This window comes from Astatotilapia calliptera, chromosome 8 (genome assembly GCF_900246225.1).
Source record: "Astatotilapia calliptera chromosome 8, fAstCal1.2, whole genome shotgun sequence".
Classification (NCBI taxonomy): Eukaryota; Metazoa; Chordata; class Actinopteri; order Cichliformes; family Cichlidae; genus Astatotilapia; species Astatotilapia calliptera.
In genome coordinates this window covers 3321406-3339441 of record NC_039309.1, presented here as the reverse complement: position 1 = coordinate 3339441, position 18036 = coordinate 3321406, and the positions used below count along the sequence as shown (strand labels likewise).

Sequence of the window (18036 nt, the reverse complement as noted above, 5' to 3'; positions counted from 1 at the left end):
AGGAAGAGAGATCAATCACAGAGGGAGGGAGGAAGCAAACAACAAATACTGACACAAGGACAGTAAAAGACAGCAGCACAGAGGGGAGGGCGGCTGGTGGCTGGTTTGAAAATAACTCCAGCCAGAGCCCCTCGGCTGTTTGTCCCCCCTCCGACCGCTCTGGCAGTTTGTGAGATACTCTACACTTCCAAAGATTGCAGCTCCTTTAGGTTACAGCTGTTGGAACCTCCTTTGGGAATCATGTCGTCACTGGCTCCTGCTACACTTCCTTTGCACTCAGTTCAACCTGAATGATTCGCAGAAAGCGGGGTGTCGACTTCAGGTCACTTCAGAGCACAAATGCTGTTTCAACAGGCTGAAACCAGGTCAAATACCTGAGAACAAGACTGCAAGGCCTCCCAAGGCTTAAATATGTGGGGACATCAAAGATCTTGCTGGCTTAAACACTTCGCTTTGTGTCTACTTGGCTGGCTAACTGACTGGTTTGCCAATAGAGTTGTCCCATGGGGTCAAACTAGCGTCACAAGTTTAGATAAAAAACATTTAAAGCTTCTCTTAGACGACTCGAAAGAAAAGCGAGTGGACTTCAAGTCTGTTGAGGACTTTTCACCTCTCATCCGGAAGCTTCTTTGTCCCTTTAATGGGCCGTTGACCCACTATCGATCATGTGCCCCATCACACAAGTCAAGGTGTGAAAAACTGTGTGAGTCATTATCAGCCAAGATTTCAGGTGAAACCATTGTGAGACCTTGCCTCACCCCATCATGTGACCTATTGAGATCAACTGAGGCAAGATGTGAGCGGGCGTTAAGGCGTCTGGGAAGGATCTCAAAACTGGATCGTAGGTGGATTGTATGAGGGGTGAAGCATACATAAATTAGTTCAGTCGCTTTTCTTTCCAAGCGCATTAGATTACCATGACCTGGATGACTGGCATCTTCCTAGTGCTATTTTTTAATTTGTTGCTCAACAAGTTGGAGAATATTTTCATGTGAACAACTACAGACGACATGAATTCAACGTATATCAAAAAATAGATAAATTACTGACGTAGTTGGGAACCAACATCCTGGACAATCCAGGGGCAAAACCAACCAATGTGCATGTGGATAGATATTCAGTGATTAATTACTGGGCTATTTTTCAAACCAGTAATGACAAACGTATAAGCAAGCATTCAAAATAGCCACAGAAAAAAAAAAGACAATTTCTCGAAGTGCTTGCTTTTTTCCACCTTTAAATTCAGTCTAGGGACTAAAATATTGCGTAAAACACAGCCCCTCCCTTGAGATACTGTCTAAAAATGTAAATAACATGAGGTTTGAATCCTTTTACTGATCTACAGCCCAGCTTTTTTTTTTTTTAAATCAAGCACTTTTCAGAGTCAAAGTCAAAGCAGCTACATTTTTACAGCAATTCCAAAGTGACTCAAGTCTGACAGGCTACATGACAAATACGGCTATTTTAATAATGTACCCACCAGCGGGGAAGAGTGTTGACTGCCTCTTGTACTCATGATGGTCAACAAATAGGTCTTCACCTCCAGAACACTTAAAAAGACTGAGTCACCGATGCGGCATGAACTATAATTTCTGCATCCATACAGTTAATATGGGAGACCGTGTCCTTGCATTAAGCGTCCTTGTAAGATAAACCGAAATTAACATCTTTGACCTGTTTTAGATTACATATGGCTGTTTGTGTTGCTCCTGCAACTGACCAATCACAATGTTTTGATGTTAAAGCTTTGCAAATTGAGGGAAAATACTAAAATAGGACATGTAATGTGTTGAGATAAAGAGAAGCCACATAAAGAGAAGACCATGGGGGGTCAAATAAATGACAAACTCGGGGAGTAAATCTGAAGATATTCATTGCTGTCAGTTTTTGGTTAGGTTTTGCCACATTAACTATGGATTAAAATACTTTTCAGGTTGGCCTTTCTTTGTAGCCGACACACCGGTAGACACATTTCTGCCACGTGCATCTTTATCACTCCCAAGGTGCCAAGCTGTGACAGAATGAAAACCTGATTAGACAGTTACATTGATGGCCCTGGAGCCATCAATAACAATATGAAAATATCACACTTTGCCCTGTGATGCCAAGGAAATGTATTCGTCCATCCCAAGTCAAAATTCGATCCACGGCCGGAGCCAGAACATGTGGAATGAACAGGCAAACAACTCTGATGGAATTGGTTACTCATCAATTCAAAAAAAGAAAAGAAAAACAAGGATCAAAGGCAGAGGACATGAGAGTCCGTTCATTGTCTTTACATCCAATCACACACACACGTGCACAAATTAGAGAAAAAGAAAAGTTAAATGTACATTTAAAACAGTACTGTAAAGGGCAGTCCATTACAATTATAAACACACCGAGCCACAACAAAATCAAGGCTAAACAACCCATTTTAAACCGCGTCATTAAAATTGCAGCCATCTGCACGAAGTACTCTCATTGAGAAATCTAGCTGTTACAGTGCACGGTGGACAAAACATAAGAGACATTAATGAACTGACACTGGGACAGTTCAGGGTCAGTAGCTGAAGGTTCAGACTGTCCTCAGTAAAATATGATGATTTGATGATTAAACATGCAAAAAGAACCAAACGAGCAAAGGAGAAACATGTTATAACTGTGATTACCTAAATGTTCTGTTAAATCCAGCCATCAAAAAAAATGTATTTTCTTTCGGTATGTGCACAAACATGTAACCAAACATAACCCGGCTGAAATTGTCCTTTTTGTCCGTCCACTGCCGAGGTGCTAACTGCAACCGGTGATGGGTTGTTTTATTCAACACAAGTGCTTAAAAAAATAAATGGATAAAAGCTGTTGACTGCTGGGTAATGTCAGCATGAAGAGTACCTTCAGACTGAACTCGTACAATTTATACAGGTTTTAAATTCTAGCTAGAGAAAATAGCTGCCAGTAAAACCACTTTTCTACATTGTCATCTAAATGAGGAGTGAAATGCTGGAGAATAATTAAATTGTCTTCAGGCAGACGTTCAGCATTCAAATCCAGACAGTCACACATCGCCCCACTGAAGGGGCGAAAGGATGATTTCAAATGCATGGTGCTCAGTGTTTTATGGAGCTGGCATGTAAGCAGGAGGACTGATCATCAATCTTCATATATTTTTCAGGCAATTCTAAATTTAGCAGCACAGACAGAAGAGCTGCAGGTTGGAGTCAAAAAGCCCACGGGTAAACATGCAGCAATTACAAGGAGTACATTAACATCTGCATCCATCTGCACTCAGTTTATTTGCCTTCACTATCTTACAGTGCAGAGCTGTGTAATGAGATCCTCGCCCTCATTCTCATCTCGCCTCAGCAAGAAAATCTCAAATCCTGCTTCCATTGAGACATTTTCTGCACAGCACACACACTCTGGAATATCTCATTATTCTCTACACAACAGGGCTGGAATAAAAAGGAATGATTTGTTGTCTGGATCCAGTGGATCATCTGAACAATGCTCTGAACAACTCTACTGTAACTGCAAGAGGGGGGAAAAAGCCACTACAGAACTGGAAGCAGACCAACAATCAGTCCGTCGAAACAGCAAATTTAGTATCCGCGCAGCTGAAAACGCAGCCTCCATTTGCATGACAAACGGGACATTTGTGCAAGGGGTGCGAGGGCCGGCCGGGGCTGCAGGCGGGACACGAGCTGGGAGGGCCGTCACTGTGCACAGTGCACAGCAGTCAGGGTAAAAACCTTGTTGGGCAACATTCAAGTAGAAGCAGCAGCAAGACTTTTAGCCGTGTCAGAACAGAAGGAGAGGCAGCTCAAACCTCATCACATTCTCTTCTTCAGTCACACTTCTGTCAACGTTAGTTTTTCTTAAAACATTTGACTGACCAACATTTAAGAACACGAGTCGTTTCTCTTGGGGAGATGAAACATTTGAATATTTACCTCCCCTAATCATTTGAATCCAGTCTAGAATGCATATGTGAGCAATTTCTGAGCCCCTCCCAGGCAATAATTACAGCTGAAATTACCTCCTGTTTTCCTGTGAAGCTGCCGCTCTCGCTGTAATTTAAATCCCATCCGGAGCCACGTCCTTACATTTCACAGTAAATCTTTCAGTGTTTAGAGAGAGGGGAGACATTTGCTGTGGTAATGTGGGCTCCAGGTAGGCCTTAATGTTCTCTTCAAGTCTCATTTTAGGCCTGTATTTGTTATTCATTAAAAGCATAGAGGAACATACATTGCATATGAGTGTAGTTCACATATTACTAATGGAAACTAAAGAGAAATGGTTACATAGTTACCTTGATGATACACATCAGTATGTACAAATGAATAACACTGACTCTGGTTCACTTCTGGGGTTCCACAAGGTTCAGCACTGGGCCCTTTTAACTCTTCATATTGTACACAGATGGTATGTGTTAAAATTCACTTTATTTTCTGCTGACACTAACTTATGTTGCTCTGGTAAAAGGTCTGGAACAGCTGCGGAATAAAGTGGAAAGGGAACTGAAAGTTTTAAAGAAACAGTGTGGCATTACTAAAATGTATCAACCCAACACATGGAATAGGGCTGTGCCATATCAAACCATGCACAATAATACTGGTATAATATTTAGCTTGAGTTGAACTCGTATGACAGGAAGAACAAGCTGCGGATGGAAACTACTGAACACCTGAAGTTATATGGGAGGTCAAAAAGCAACTGGTTAAAAAACTCGGCCCAAGATACAACATCTCAGGTGGAAAGTAAATTAAAGTAAAAAATTTCAATTTTATTATCTGGCAATACTGTGCAGCTCCAGAGTTACTTTAGTAAGCAGTTGCTTTCTACTTTTACTTAAAATGTCCAGAGAAAACACTACCCAGGGTAGGGCTGTGCGATATGACCAAAATCTCATATCCTGATATAAAACATCCCGATAACGATACAAATCACAAAGATTTAACATTTTCTGTAAATTCTGTGAATCTCGGGCAGCTCCACTTGCGTGAAGTGTTTCCAGCTGTGCGTCGTGTACCTGGAGTCGAGTGTTTTAACCGATGCATTAAATGATGCATTTTTAGATATAAGTTGTAACGGCCGCCGTTTTCTTTGTGAGTATTTATTACACGGCGTGCTGCGGGGAAAAGGTTTACTTTTTAGCACCTGACGGCTCTTTTTTGCTTCTTATCCGTAAATACTCTGCATCTTTCACGTGATTCAGGTTTTTTTTTTTTAAAAGTCTCAACAGGATCTTGAGCTTTATTGTGAAAGGTTTATGTGGAAAATAAACAAGCGGACACACGATGGTTTTACTGTCGTTGTTGCTAACGACAACGCATAAAAACAGGTGCTTGTCCGTCTGTAGTGTGGTTATATTAAATATAAGAGAAAGAGAGAACTTTAAGAAATTAATATAGCCACTACAGTGACCATCAAAACGATGAAAAAATATTGCCGTAAACAGTTTATTTTGCGACACCACGAAACAAACGATGGCGTAAAATGAAACGATAGACGTTTTTATATCGTCATCCGATATATATCGTTATATCGAACAGCCCTAACCCAGGGTACTTTGCTCTACTTTTTCTGCTGCTGGCACATTGGGTAGTTTATCATACTGATGTGTCTGCTGTGACGACCCCTTAAAAAAAAAAAATAAGGGAGCAGCTGAAAGTTGCTTTATCATCAATGACAGTCGCTGGTTGAAACTTCCCTTTAACCTAGTTTGCACTAATAACTGTTGGTTCCTGTGCGCTTCAGTTACCTCTATATCGTCATAAATGGCATTACTACAAATTTTCTTGAAATATCACAACATAAATTATGAGGCTATTGATAGCAAGTAATATGTAATGTAATGTAACCAATAAACGCAACATTGTGATGAATAATGATGAAATATAGTTCATGAAAATAGACTTTTTGGGTGTGATAACCAACCATAAATTATGTTGCAAAGCGTACACATAGATACATACACTTAGATATTTTTCAATGATTTCTTGCATGCGTGCATATGCACTCCTGCAACAAACAGAATATAAACCCACGAGAAAACGCTGGATTCTCCTGTTTACATAGCAGGTCAGAAAATTCAATAAGCACCTCTGAACTCTATTCAGTTCTGTATTTGAGCAGTATTTTGTCTGTTCGAGTCAAAATATTTGTTGGCTCCAACATCTCTGGTATGAGAATTTCACTAGAAATCAGAGCCGTAACAATTATGAAAACCCAAAGATAACCAGCGTACTATGATGTGCGACAAAGTAAATTATAAAAAAATTTTTTTTCAAAGGTCTACATAATTGCTATAGTTGACTTATTACTGCTCTATATTACCCTAGTGTACAAAGCTGCAATAAACAAAATGTGTTCTAGGTAAAAGGCCTTTAGGAGTCCTTTTATTTCATATTAAAATGTATTTTTTCTCATCCTGATGTATTCATGTCTGAACAGATTTTTACCATAGTAGTTGGTGGAGCTATTTTTAACTCTTTTATACACAGCTCTGTAATTTCATCGGTCTATAAAAGATCACATTTTGTAATCTGTTTTAATCTAATCACATATGTGACACAGCATGTAAAAAGCCAAGAAGAAAATGAAGAAGAAAGAGCCGCACTTTCCAACATTTCCAAAATCTGTTTTCTTAACTTCACTTTCTGCAAATATCTCTCAGAATTTTGTCTGAAAATGTAGCTTAAGGAACAGCTTTTGATGCATAAAATGCAAATACACAGTGCACCTCTGCAGCATGAGGTGAAAATACTCGCTCAGCGCAACCATAGACACACACACACACACACCTGGGGGCGCGACCTGGCCAGCCAGCCAGCAAAATGTGCCCCCGTTAACAATGCTGCCAACTTTTCCGTCTTTAGCCTGTGGCGATAACGCTGTGTGCTCTGTGATCAGCCGAAGGGTTCTTGCAAACCTCAGTGGAGTTTTTAATCAGAAATTTTATCATTTACAAATGTACTACGAGAGCGTATTTATCTATTAGTATTGATACTAATCCACAGAAAGTCAGAGAAACAACACATCTTTTTAATTTGTTTTGTTTTTTTGTTTGCATTTCATTTAAATGATCGGTCTGAGGCTAGTTTTTACTGTTGTGATGTTTACGGTTTCACACTAAAGGGGAAATATTTGTCAGGTCCAAGATGTCAGAAGCTTTGAGCAGATGTTATAATGACTTGTCATCGTGCAGACATCAGTAAATATATTCACCTACTGAGAAAAGCTGCAGAGCGATCACCAAATCATCTCTCAGCTGAAAGGTGACCAAGTGGATGTCATTTTAAATCAAAGACGAGATCTTAACTGGGCCTACATTCACTTTTCGTGCGACTGCACATGTGCAGTTTTCTGCTTCTACCGACGTCAATGGATGACAACAGAAACCGACTTCTGCTCTCAGGAAAGTCCCAAACCAACTCATTCATCTACAAAACATAAATAAAACGTGTTGCATTATTCACCACGTGATAAGCTGGCTGCAACAAGACAATTCCTCCGTGTGGGTGGACACTCAACTGGAGCAGATAAACAGGATCTGACCATTAGGGGGGCTCTTGCTCTCTCCTACCTGTTCACCTCCTGTGCAGCCTCTCAGTGCGTGCATGTGTGCGTGTGTTAGAGAGAGAGAGAATGCTGCATGTTGTGCAACAAACCAGCCTCACTTTGCACTTCTTGGAAATCACGGTGAGGGGAGAGAAAAAAGGCCCGAGCTGCTCTCACTGCAGCTGTTTGGCTCTTCCACTGCAAGCTCCATTCACTGATGATCTTAAAGAGGCTGCAGGGGGGAAGCTGAGCACAGCTCCTCCTCCACCTCTTGCTGCTGCAGGGTGGTAAAGTTGGGTCAAAAGTGTGACAGGCATGCAGAGGGGGGAAAGCTGCACATCGGTGGACACCCAGGGGTTTGACACATATCCAGTTGCTGGACAGAAGCAGCAGCTGACACACTTTGCAAAGCGCAGAGAGTGCGCCCTGTTCCTGAACCCTCCACCTTAAAGCTCGCGGGTCGCTTTGCCATCAGTTTGTTGCATTTTCTCTCCTCACGACCTGAAATAAATTTGCAGCCTACAAACACACAAACTTGTCCACTGACAGCTGCAGGTTGTCACGTCATGCCACCCCCCACCACCCCCTCCCCTATGCACCAAACCACATATTTAGAGCCCTGCACGCGACAAGGCTTTCATGATTTACCCCGAAAAGCGTGCACGCGCCACGCGTCAACTCGTGCAGAGTTCCTAATAAAGACCGTCTATCTCGTGACTATTAAGGCGCCCCGTGCTCTACATCCCTGCCTGTGCGCTGCTAATAGCGCCAGTACTAGTGAGTCCACACAGCATCGTCTTACCAGGAACTGTGCAAAGGGGAAGATCTCAAACAGGAAATGCAACTGACCCTTCTTAGCCGTCTAACTTTAAAATGCACCGGCCGTTCTCGACCTGCAGCGGTGCACGTTGCAGCTCGTGCAGCCGTGATTGCATATCGCTAGTTTTGCACACATCGGTTTCATATTCTTACCTCCCTTCGACTGAGACATTTCCCCTTTGCTTTGATGAGGGGGAGGGGAAGCACAAAAGACTTTGCCTTCTTTCTCACTCCCTCCCTCCATCGCCCTCGCACTGGAGCTTCAGCGGCTCGCTTTCTGCAACAAAGATGCAAAAACACAAGCCTCGATCTTCATGCACTTGGAGCCTTTTCGCGTCCGAAGCGTGCGCGTCCGTGCGCAGGGCGCCGGGACGGATGCACGGCCGTCGGGAAATCAGGTAATTCTGCAAATGCACTGCAAAGAATTCTCCGCAGCACTTACATGATGGGCCAAGGCTGGCAGCGGAAAGCTCCTAACTTGGATCAGTGTGAGCCCCTGCGAGAGAACGTTCTTCCTGCTTGGGCCGCGGAGGCTTGTGGGAAATGTAGTGAGCGCTGCGGCGTTTTAATTTCGAAACTGCAAAGACGCTGAAGTTTGTAACGTATCCTAAAAAAGAGTGGGTGTGGGTTTCGTCTGTGCACACAGGATGCAATGGAAACACTGACTGTTATATTCATTTCTGGTGGGTTTTGTACATTTTCAGCATCGATTTCATGATGCAATAGTTTGTAAAACACATAAAAAAAATCTTGCACCAGCTAAGAAATCTGCACATTCTGTAATAAATTCAATCTGTATTCGTTAAAAAGTCACTCTCAGCTTCTTTTCTTATTATTCTATATTATTCTTAGAGATATTAGAGAGTGAACTCCTAAGGGAGCTCTTGGTAACAGCAAGGAGGAAGAACTCCCTTTTAACAGGAAGAGAGTTCCATGAGATTCAGACTCATGCAGGGGCCATACGCTGTGACCTTTGTGGGGTTTTTGCTTTCCAATATAAAGCCCCTTCAGGTAACTGTTGTTTTGATTTGCCACTTAATAAATAAAACTGAATTGACTGGAGACAAATTAGAAAAGCGAGGCTGAAAGAGTTTAGACGTGTGCTGAGGAGGGATCGTGGATACAATGGACAAGGGATTTTAAAGATGAAGCTGCCAGGAAAAGAATGAGGATCACGGATGTAGTGAAGGAGGACATTCTGAGGGTTGGGGACAGGGTGGGATGGAGGCAGCAGATCCACTGTGGCAACCCCAATAGGGAACATCCGAAGGAAGAATTATGATAGAAATTGGTTCAATGTTTTTTAAATTAGCTGATTAAATCATACCATGGATCAAAGTCAGCACAGAGAAAGCAAAAACAGTCAGTGGGAGAAAGGTGAGTGTGGCAGGTCAGTAAGGTTTAAACCCGTGGCGCTCAGGGATTACTCGAGCCTGCACTGATTTCTTTATTTGAGACTGAGCAAGTTTAATATGAGCAACGAGCAAAGTACAAAAGTTCAAGCACTGATTATGCAGCAGAATTATTGCTGCATTATTATTACTGTTCCTTTCATTTCTGTGCAGCTTTCTGCTGTTGAGCTCTGTGCATCACTTTATTATTTATAGAATTATCATCTGAAGAGTCAGCAGTGATGTCAGTGCAGTGAAAAGTAAAAAAAATATAAATTTGCATAAAAGGAAACTTGATCAAATGAATCGCAGGTGTTTTAAACACTCTTTGTTCAGGTGTCTGCAAAGAATCCAGACAGAAAACGCTGTGAACCGTAGAGCAATAATATCACGTTAATAAGACGTTAGAGGGGCTGCGAGGTACAAAACACAACAATATTTTAGAAATCACAACAACACTTGACTTTACAGAAAAGTTCATGATGTTTTTTCCGTTTCAGAAGATGAAACCAAGTCCTCGGTGACGAGCTCATGTCACTTCTTCTTTCTGTTGTCTCAGCATGTTTTTGTTAGTAAGTTTGAAAGAGGAGGATGGAATCGACGTGATCTGTTTTCTGAATTTTTGCCTTACACCTGAGAATCACAGTAGAAGTTAAACACAGAAATATATCAGGATTATCCTACAGTACATGTTAATGAAGCCATAATAGTACATCTATGTGATAAAAACAAAAAAAACTTTTATTTGCATGTAATAAAGCAGTTTTGTGGTTTTAATAAGAAAAAATATCATAATAATTTTTCATTTTTCTTATTTATTTTAAGTCTATTAGATTTGGAGGGGATGTTACGCGTTGTGTCCATCTAAGGCAAGCATTTTTTTTTGGTCTGCTTAAATGAAGCAGTTGCAATATCAAATCAAAATTTATTTCTATAGCACATAATAATACAACAAAGTTGACCAAAGTGCTTCACAGTTGGTCAGAGCAAAAGGATAAGACAGAATAAAAAGAAACAGTTAAAAGGAGGGCAGGAAGCAATATGACAATATGACGATCGTGGCTCGAGAGTTGGGAGTTCGCCTTGTAATCGGAAGGTTGCCGGTTTGAGCCCCGGCTTGGACAGTCTCGGTCGTTGTGTCCTTGGGCAAGACACTTCACCCGTTGCCTACTGGTGGTGGTCAGAGGGCCCGGTGGCGCCAGTGTCCGGCAGCCTCGCCTCTGTCAGTGCGCCCCAGGGCAGCTGTAGACTGGATCAACTCAGAGGAATGAATATAAGGAGTCTGGGAGCTACGACAGCAAAGGCCCGATCACCTCTGGACTTCAAACGAGACCTCGGTTGCGTCAGGAGTTTGATTGGAAGATCTAAGTGACTTATTAGGGAGTTCGTTTATTAGGAAGGAGTTTGCATAGATAGCTGGGAGCCAAATGATTTAAAATTTTAAATGTAAGCTTGGTTCTTCTTACTTACATGTTGTTGTTTTTTTTATATCTGACAAATAAATTTGATAAAGTAAAAAAAAAAACAATAGATAAACTGACATTTGCCAGAAAATAATTTTTTGCATGTGGTGACAAAACATAAGCCGGAAGACAATCAGGACAATATTCAGTTTAGTTTTTAAAACTTATGAAACAATCTTTATTACCAGGCGACACTGATTAATGCAGCAGTGGATGTAAGTAACCGCATCGATCACATTAATGGATTCGCTAACGAGGTGCTGCGACATCAGTGAGAAGGAGTACAGGTTGGGTTTCTAAATAAGTTATAACATACAAGTAGAAGAAAAATGTTTAAAAAAATCAATTTACTTTCCAGTAAGCACTGAATTAACAATTTACTGATTTAAAAAATTGAGCCATCTACAATTTTTCAACCATATTTCACAACAACACAAAATATAATCAAAAAAACAAAAACAGCTAATACAAAATCCATCAGCAAACATTAACATCAGGGTATAATTTAATCAGCAAAGCTTTAGATCAGTGCACACCGGGCAGTGAATATCAGCTGTGACCCCTTTATGTGTAAATGGGGTATAATAGCACCAATAACAAATCAGTGTATGACAAAGGAACAACCTCAAGAATAAAGGACGAAGCTGGTGATGTTCTGCATTTTCCTGAGTGCCAATAAATCCCATAAAAAGACCAAAATTATTAGCGTGTTAGCCCATACGTCACTTTAAACTTTAATACCCAAGGTTTTTATGGTGCAGTAATTTTCTCAGATAGTTGGATGCTGTGTTTTTATTAAATACTCTTCAGCCTGGATGAAATGGTGCATTTCTTGGGGACTAATTTCAGTGGCAGATTAATTTCTGTTTGGTCCTCTAGTGAGTTTTTTTCAGCACTTGGACAAGACGAATAAAGACTGTCACCATCTTTCCACTATGATTTTACCCTCACAAAATGCTCTCAGGCAGTCCTGAATCAGGATCTTTGTTTTTTATTTGCTCAGTGACTCCAATGACTCAGGTCCACGTCTCCATGATGGGATATGAGTGAGGGTTGGAGTGAGGTTAATTCTTGGTGCTTATGAGGGTTTGGTACAGTGGCTTCACAACAATATGGAGGAACAGGGAGCTGTCCATGAGATATTCAGATGTCCGGCGGTACAGGTCAGCTTCGGCCAAGAAATCGCCGTTTTCCTCTGTGCTCTGGTGGAAGTTGTAGACGTGCTTCACCACCACCTTCCCCTGCTGCTGAGCCATCACCAGCACCGTCTTCTGGAAGCTCACTCCAGCAAAGTCGGTGCTGGACGTGGCAGGCGTGATGATGATGCGAGGACGCCCGCCTTCTACGCGAGTCGGCTGCATGGCGCCCGTCTCGGTGTACATGGGCCTCATGCTCAGGGGCAACCAGCGCGGGGAGAACAGGACGTTCCAAGTCACGCGTTTGTTGGCGTCATGGTTGCTGGGCCCCAGCTGGGTCTGGAAACTCATGCTGCGGTCGTCCCGTGTCGGGTTGTTGACGATCCAGGGGGACCCCCACACTGGGGACAGGTAGTTCCTGGGCACAAAGAGGCTACAGTTCACGTCAAAGTATTTGGCCATCTGTAGTGGCGAGGCCGAGTGAAACTGGTAGGACATGTAGAGCAGGTCACGCACCGACTCCTGATAGCGAGCCAGGATTGTGGACTGGGTTTGTAGGAGGAAAAGCTCCCGTGGGGGGATCATGGCGTAGCGCACAGCTCTCAAAGCGTTCTCAGCCGTCAAACCGTCCGGATCGTTCTGGATAATCCACGCCTCCAGGGCTGAGAAGAGCTCCATCTCACTCTGCAGGATGAGGTCAGAACGCTGCAGCAGGGACATAAGCAGCTGGCTGCTGATGGTCACCCACTCGCCGCTCTGCAGAAGAGACGACAGGTTCCAGGCCATGTACTGAAGACAACTGTCCCTCAGAGTCACATCCCCGGCCTGCAGGGCATACTCGTACCAGCCTGCCACGTGGCCTGACGGGGTGTCCCTGGCCAGATTTTGGGTCATGTACTGGGTGATGCCCTGCTGGAGACTCAGCACCTGATACTTAGTGGCCAGCTTGTGTAGAGGAGTGGCCTGGTCCAGACGCAGAGAAAGCTCCCCACAGTACAGATACCTGCACAGAGAAGAGAAGCTGACTCTATGACCACTGCTGGGTGTATTTTAGACATTCTTAGACTCATGCTAAAGCTGGAAAAGCTGCATTTTCATAGCAGACATCTTAAGTCTTAGCATCCACTGCCATTAAGTCTAGAGTTAGGTTTAGGGTTTTGACTATGATACCTTTCAAATTAGGTATCATAGAAAAATTAAGTTAATACAATAATTGTAACATTGCACTTTTTCTGTTAATGTGGTTGCAGGTAACTGGGACCATTATTTACTAAATTACCAACTGTACACATCAAAGGGGCTGAGGGTAACTTTCCCAAAGATTAGTATGTCAAAACCTAGGCCGCATCCTTCGGAGGACCCGGCCTTCGCGGTCTACGTGGGCCGGGTCCTTCAAAGACCGATAACGCCGGAAGTGCGAGGCTGTGAAATGGGAGGGTCTAGCCTTCAGATTTGCGTCACCGCTGTCTCAGTGGTGTTTAATAAACTCAGCTGTCTGCTCCTTGCCATCTAAATTATGGCAGGACACTGGCGTAAATTCTCAACCATCTCACACTTTTAATCAGTTTTCTGTTCTGTGTTTATTCAGCTGTGTGAAACCCACGGAAGATTAATAACGTTTATTTAATCTAATCTAATCTGATCATTTTAATCTCAGCCAAACCGATTTACTCAGGAACAAATGAAACACTGAAAAAAGCCAAACAATAACATTTTGAAGTTATCTAAATGACTTATATATCATGTTCAACATGAGTAGCGACAGACCCGTGGGGGGGGGGTTGAAAACAATGTGCTGGGAGTTCACTGTTCCCCCGGCTTTAGTGACCCTTGAATCTCCGGATAGCTATCGATCTGATGGGTAACAGACGTCTCCGAAAACATCAGAGCACTTGTGCAAATATGTGATGTCTTGATAAACGGCAGATGTTTCAAGTTTACACAGCTGCATTTTCATCTGAACATATTTTAAAAGTTTATTTGTGACCCAGAAAGTGTAATTAGAGTAATATTAAAACTAAGTAGCTGCCGTCATTGTTGGAAACTGGAATTGGCTGGGCCGCGCTATTAATTCTGGGATAGGTTGGGCCACGAAGGATAAGCCCGACCCATCGTTCAAATTCGGGGGAATGAAGGACGCATTTTTCGGCCGCGTTTGGAGCAGCCTTCGAATTGGGACAGCCTTCATCGCCTGGCAGTGAGGTAATCGGTCTACAAATGCAGCCTCCAAAGGATGCGGCCTATGTTTTGGGACACAGCTTGAATCTTTTATATACAGTCTCTGCTTTAAAGTATGACAGAACAGGAGTATTAGCAAACTAACTTAATGATAGCAAAAAATAATAATATATCCCAATTTAGGTTAACACAGAGAAATGTTAGCCTTCGTTTGTCCCCTTAAATCCATAATTTACTTAAAAATCCTTTTTCCTCACATACAAAATCTTGAATCATCAGGATTCGTAACATTTTAAAGACCTCATAGTGACCTCAGGTGACTCTAAACCTCTCTTGTTGCTCCAGCAGCTGGAAAGCATTCTTTGTTGATAATGACTGAGAATGAGAAAAAGTCAGAACAGTGGCCTCCTTTCATGATGATTTCCCCCTCACAGAGTGCTCTCACGTAGTCACCAATCCAGTTATTTTTGTTATTTATTAAATTTTCCTTAAAGAAAAAGCACTTGGATGAGCAGATTAATGATCCAAACATCAAACCAGAGGCAGTTAACAGAAAATACACCTTAAGTTAACATCAAAACGAAGTGGTTCTCTTTAGAACAAGAAGGTTTAATCGAAGCAGAATAAGAAAAATAAGCGTAATGTGTGTTTTGATTAATCTCATTAGCAGCTGAGATAAAATTAGATTTGCTTATTGATTGCTGTTGCAGGCTTCTCGGTGCTGCTACACTACAGCAGATGCTACTGAACAGCACAGCAGTTTCCTCATTAGTCAATTTGCTTTACATTGTAATCATTGATGGGCTCATATTTAGAGCTGCAGTTTCACACTTCCTCCCTCTAGAGGGTGTGCTAACTCAATCAAACTTAGTTGAAGTGACCCTGAAGGACAAAGGTGTATGTTCCCCTGATGCTGGGGGGGAGGGGCATCCTCTGTTCCCGCCTCACCTGATAAACTTGTCAAACACAGAGGCACAGTCGGAGCTCTCTCTCAGGACCAGCATGCTGCTGTTGCGGCTCAGCAGGATCTCCTCAAATACAGGACTCTGCAGGGAGAGCACCAGGGCGTGGGCCTGGATCACCTTCACCTCGTCCGCATTGGGTGTCTCCACCCGCAGCGACACGTCGCTTCCATTGCCCTGAATCAGGAGGGCCTCCAGACGCTGCACCAGGACCAAGGAATGGCTGATGGTGTCCCCGTTGCTGCCACCATCCTGGGCTCCTTCAGCTTTCGCCATGCCTGGGTTTTTTTTGAGAAAGCAGAAGGAGCTGGTGGATTTAAAGGATCGGATGCATTTCATAAATAAAACAAAGCTGCGTGTGAGTTATTTATTAGGGCAGATAGTGGGGTAGTATCATCCAAATCCATGCCATTGATCAGCCCAGCTGCGCTCGCTGTCTGGATAATGAAGGATTGTGGGTCATGTTTAATTAAAGCTTTGTCTCAGCTGAGGCGGTTGCATCGCAGCGCACCCCCGCCACCCCTCCTTCCTCTGCTAGACCACAGAGTTACTGTAACTGCAGGGATGTGAGCCTCGATTCATATTCTCAAAGTATAGTTGCTCTTTCTGATTCATTATAAATATTTGACACTTTCTTCCCCACGCTGACACAAACAGAGCACGCTGTCAACTTCTGTCTGTCGGCTGTGATGTTCAAAGGAGTCTGAAGGAGAGGAGACCATCCTCAAAAGAGTCCAGATGATGAGAGAACCACAGCAAACAGAATTTTAAATAGTGTGTTTGGCTACATATTTGAAGATTCACTCAGTGAATACAGTCTCTCTGATTTTTGCACTTTCTTAGGGAGCTTACACAAAATATTTGGTCTGAATCATGTGTTTATCTTAAAAAAATGTCCCCCACATATATTTTGTTTTGTTCTCTGGACTTAGAAGCTTTGAAGAAAACTGCTTTTATTTACCTCTTCCGCCACCAGTTGTGTTTGGTTAACATCTGCTTCTTTTTTATAATTGTTTTAGCAGTTTTAAACACCTAAAGTTGTTTATTTCTTTACCTTTTAGCTTCATATTTAACATCAAATAAAACCCAAACCTAACCCCTGATGGATTCCCAGCGAAAAGGTGGATGTCAAGAGTTTTAAAAAAAACTCAGTAACAGTAGAGCCACTGTTACTGTACAGCACTTATTATTAGAAATAAATCTACTACTCATGCACACGAGAGACCAGTTTCAAATGCATGTGGGAAAGTGCACCAATATGAACTATTTGATTGTAAACTGCTAAAAATAAATACCAGTAAGCCTGAGTTTGAAAAATAAAAAACCTGCTATCACTGTGTCCCAGAAAAAAAAGAAGAAGGTCAAGTCACTTTTTCTTTCATACAGCCGCCAAAATGTAAAAAGTGATCTCAGTGAAAACTATTTCCTGCTCCTTTCACAGTTTGGCTCTTTAAATGTACTTCTAGAAAACACATCCTTAGTACTCGTTTGCTCTCACTCAAAATCAAAATCTGTTTCCATGAGAATGAATTCAGTTCAATTTATAGAGACATTTACAGATAAATAAGGCAATATTACAGAAAGACAACCCAACGATCTTCTAAGAGCAAGAATTGACTTTTAACACAAAGAAACTGCCGCATGTCTCAAATGTTCTGTATTTGTGCTCAACGTACCTGCAGCAGAAGCGGCAGCCTCCATCTGAAGGCAGACAGCCAGAAACAGCATCCCAGCGTGGACGCGAGCAGCCTGTTTCACCATCTTTTCTCCTGACTGTCCTTCCCCGTCTATCCTGGAATTCTGCTTCCTGTTGTTCGGAGGATGATGGGGTCTGCGCCCGAATGACGGATAAGACTGGGGGTTCTCCTCACCACGTCCAGCCCACCACCACTACCAACACCATCGATTTGTGGGTGGAAGCAGGCCGGGGTTGTTTCCATGACTACCGCTTTGATCCTGACTTTCCTATCCTTGGGTATCAACGCTGGCTGGACATCATTGATCCAGCAGTGATGCTGTGGGGAACTAACAAAGCTGAGGCTGGGGGGGTAGAGCTGGGATGTTCAAAAAGAAGAAAAAACACAGTCATCTGATAATTTGTTAATGCCTGCAATCATCCTAGTTGTCAAGCTGACAGTCTCTCTCCAGGCCACAGACAAAAACACAAAAACACCTCATATAATCTTAATTATTTATATTTACTTATATATAACAAAACAAAACAGTCCTGACCCTGAAGGTGTGCTGCAGTATCTGGCAACAAGATGGGCCGTGGTGATCAGACGGCCATATTCCGTTGCCCACGTGCCCATCTTTGGTGCCTTCAGCAGTGAACGGGGAGTCCGCGTGGGAACGCTGGCTGGTCTGCGGCTGTGCAGTCCCATACATAACAAACTGCAATGCTCTGTGTTGTCTGAGACCTTTCTATCAGAACCAGCATGAATGTTCTGCAGTTTGAGCTGCAGCAGCTCCCCACGTGCATCTGTGAGTCTTGGCTGCTCATGACCCTGTTGCTGCATCACCACTGTTTTTTCCTTGGACCCTT

General features: G+C 42.7%; 2 protein-coding genes across 2 annotated transcripts in view; both read right to left on the bottom strand.

Annotated features, from left to right (window-relative positions):
- map2k6 (mitogen-activated protein kinase kinase 6) overlaps positions 1-9092 on the bottom strand; it is a 42478-nt gene extending 33386 nt beyond the window's left edge. The window contains exons 1-2 of the mRNA XM_026177909.1: positions 8804-9092; positions 8515-8638 (exon numbers count right to left, since the gene is read on the bottom strand). Of these exons, the coding sequence (XP_026033694.1) occupies positions 8515-8605 (91 nt within the window). The 5' untranslated portion in view covers positions 8606-8638; positions 8804-9092. The remainder of the gene's footprint in view (positions 1-8514; positions 8639-8803) is intronic.
- Positions 9093-11398: 2306 nt separating this feature from the next.
- On the bottom strand, positions 11399-17658 carry btbd17a (BTB (POZ) domain containing 17a). The gene is made up of 3 exons (XM_026178894.1): positions 17168-17658; positions 15478-15769; positions 11399-13354 (listed from the first exon to the last, which is right to left on the bottom strand). The coding sequence occupies exons 1-3, from the start codon at positions 17250-17252 to the stop codon at positions 12280-12282; spliced, it is 1452 nt and encodes a 483-aa protein (XP_026034679.1). The 5' UTR covers positions 17253-17658; the 3' UTR covers positions 11399-12279.
- Between the last annotated feature and the right edge of the window lie 378 nt (positions 17659-18036).

Excerpts from the sequence above, each read along its gene's own strand:
- btbd17a (XM_026178894.1), bottom strand. The coding sequence starts at position 17,252 with ATGGTGAAACAGGCTGCTCGCGTCCACGCTGGGATGCTGTTTCTGGCT. Across the intron at positions 15,770-17,167 it reads GGCTGCCGCTTCTGCTGCAG|GCATGGCGAAAGCTGAAGGA; the intron begins GTACGTTGAGCA and ends AAAAAAACCCAG. Across the intron at positions 13,355-15,477 it reads GTGTTTGACAAGTTTATCAG|GTATCTGTACTGTGGGGAGC; the intron begins GTGAGGCGGGAA and ends TTCTCTGTGCAG.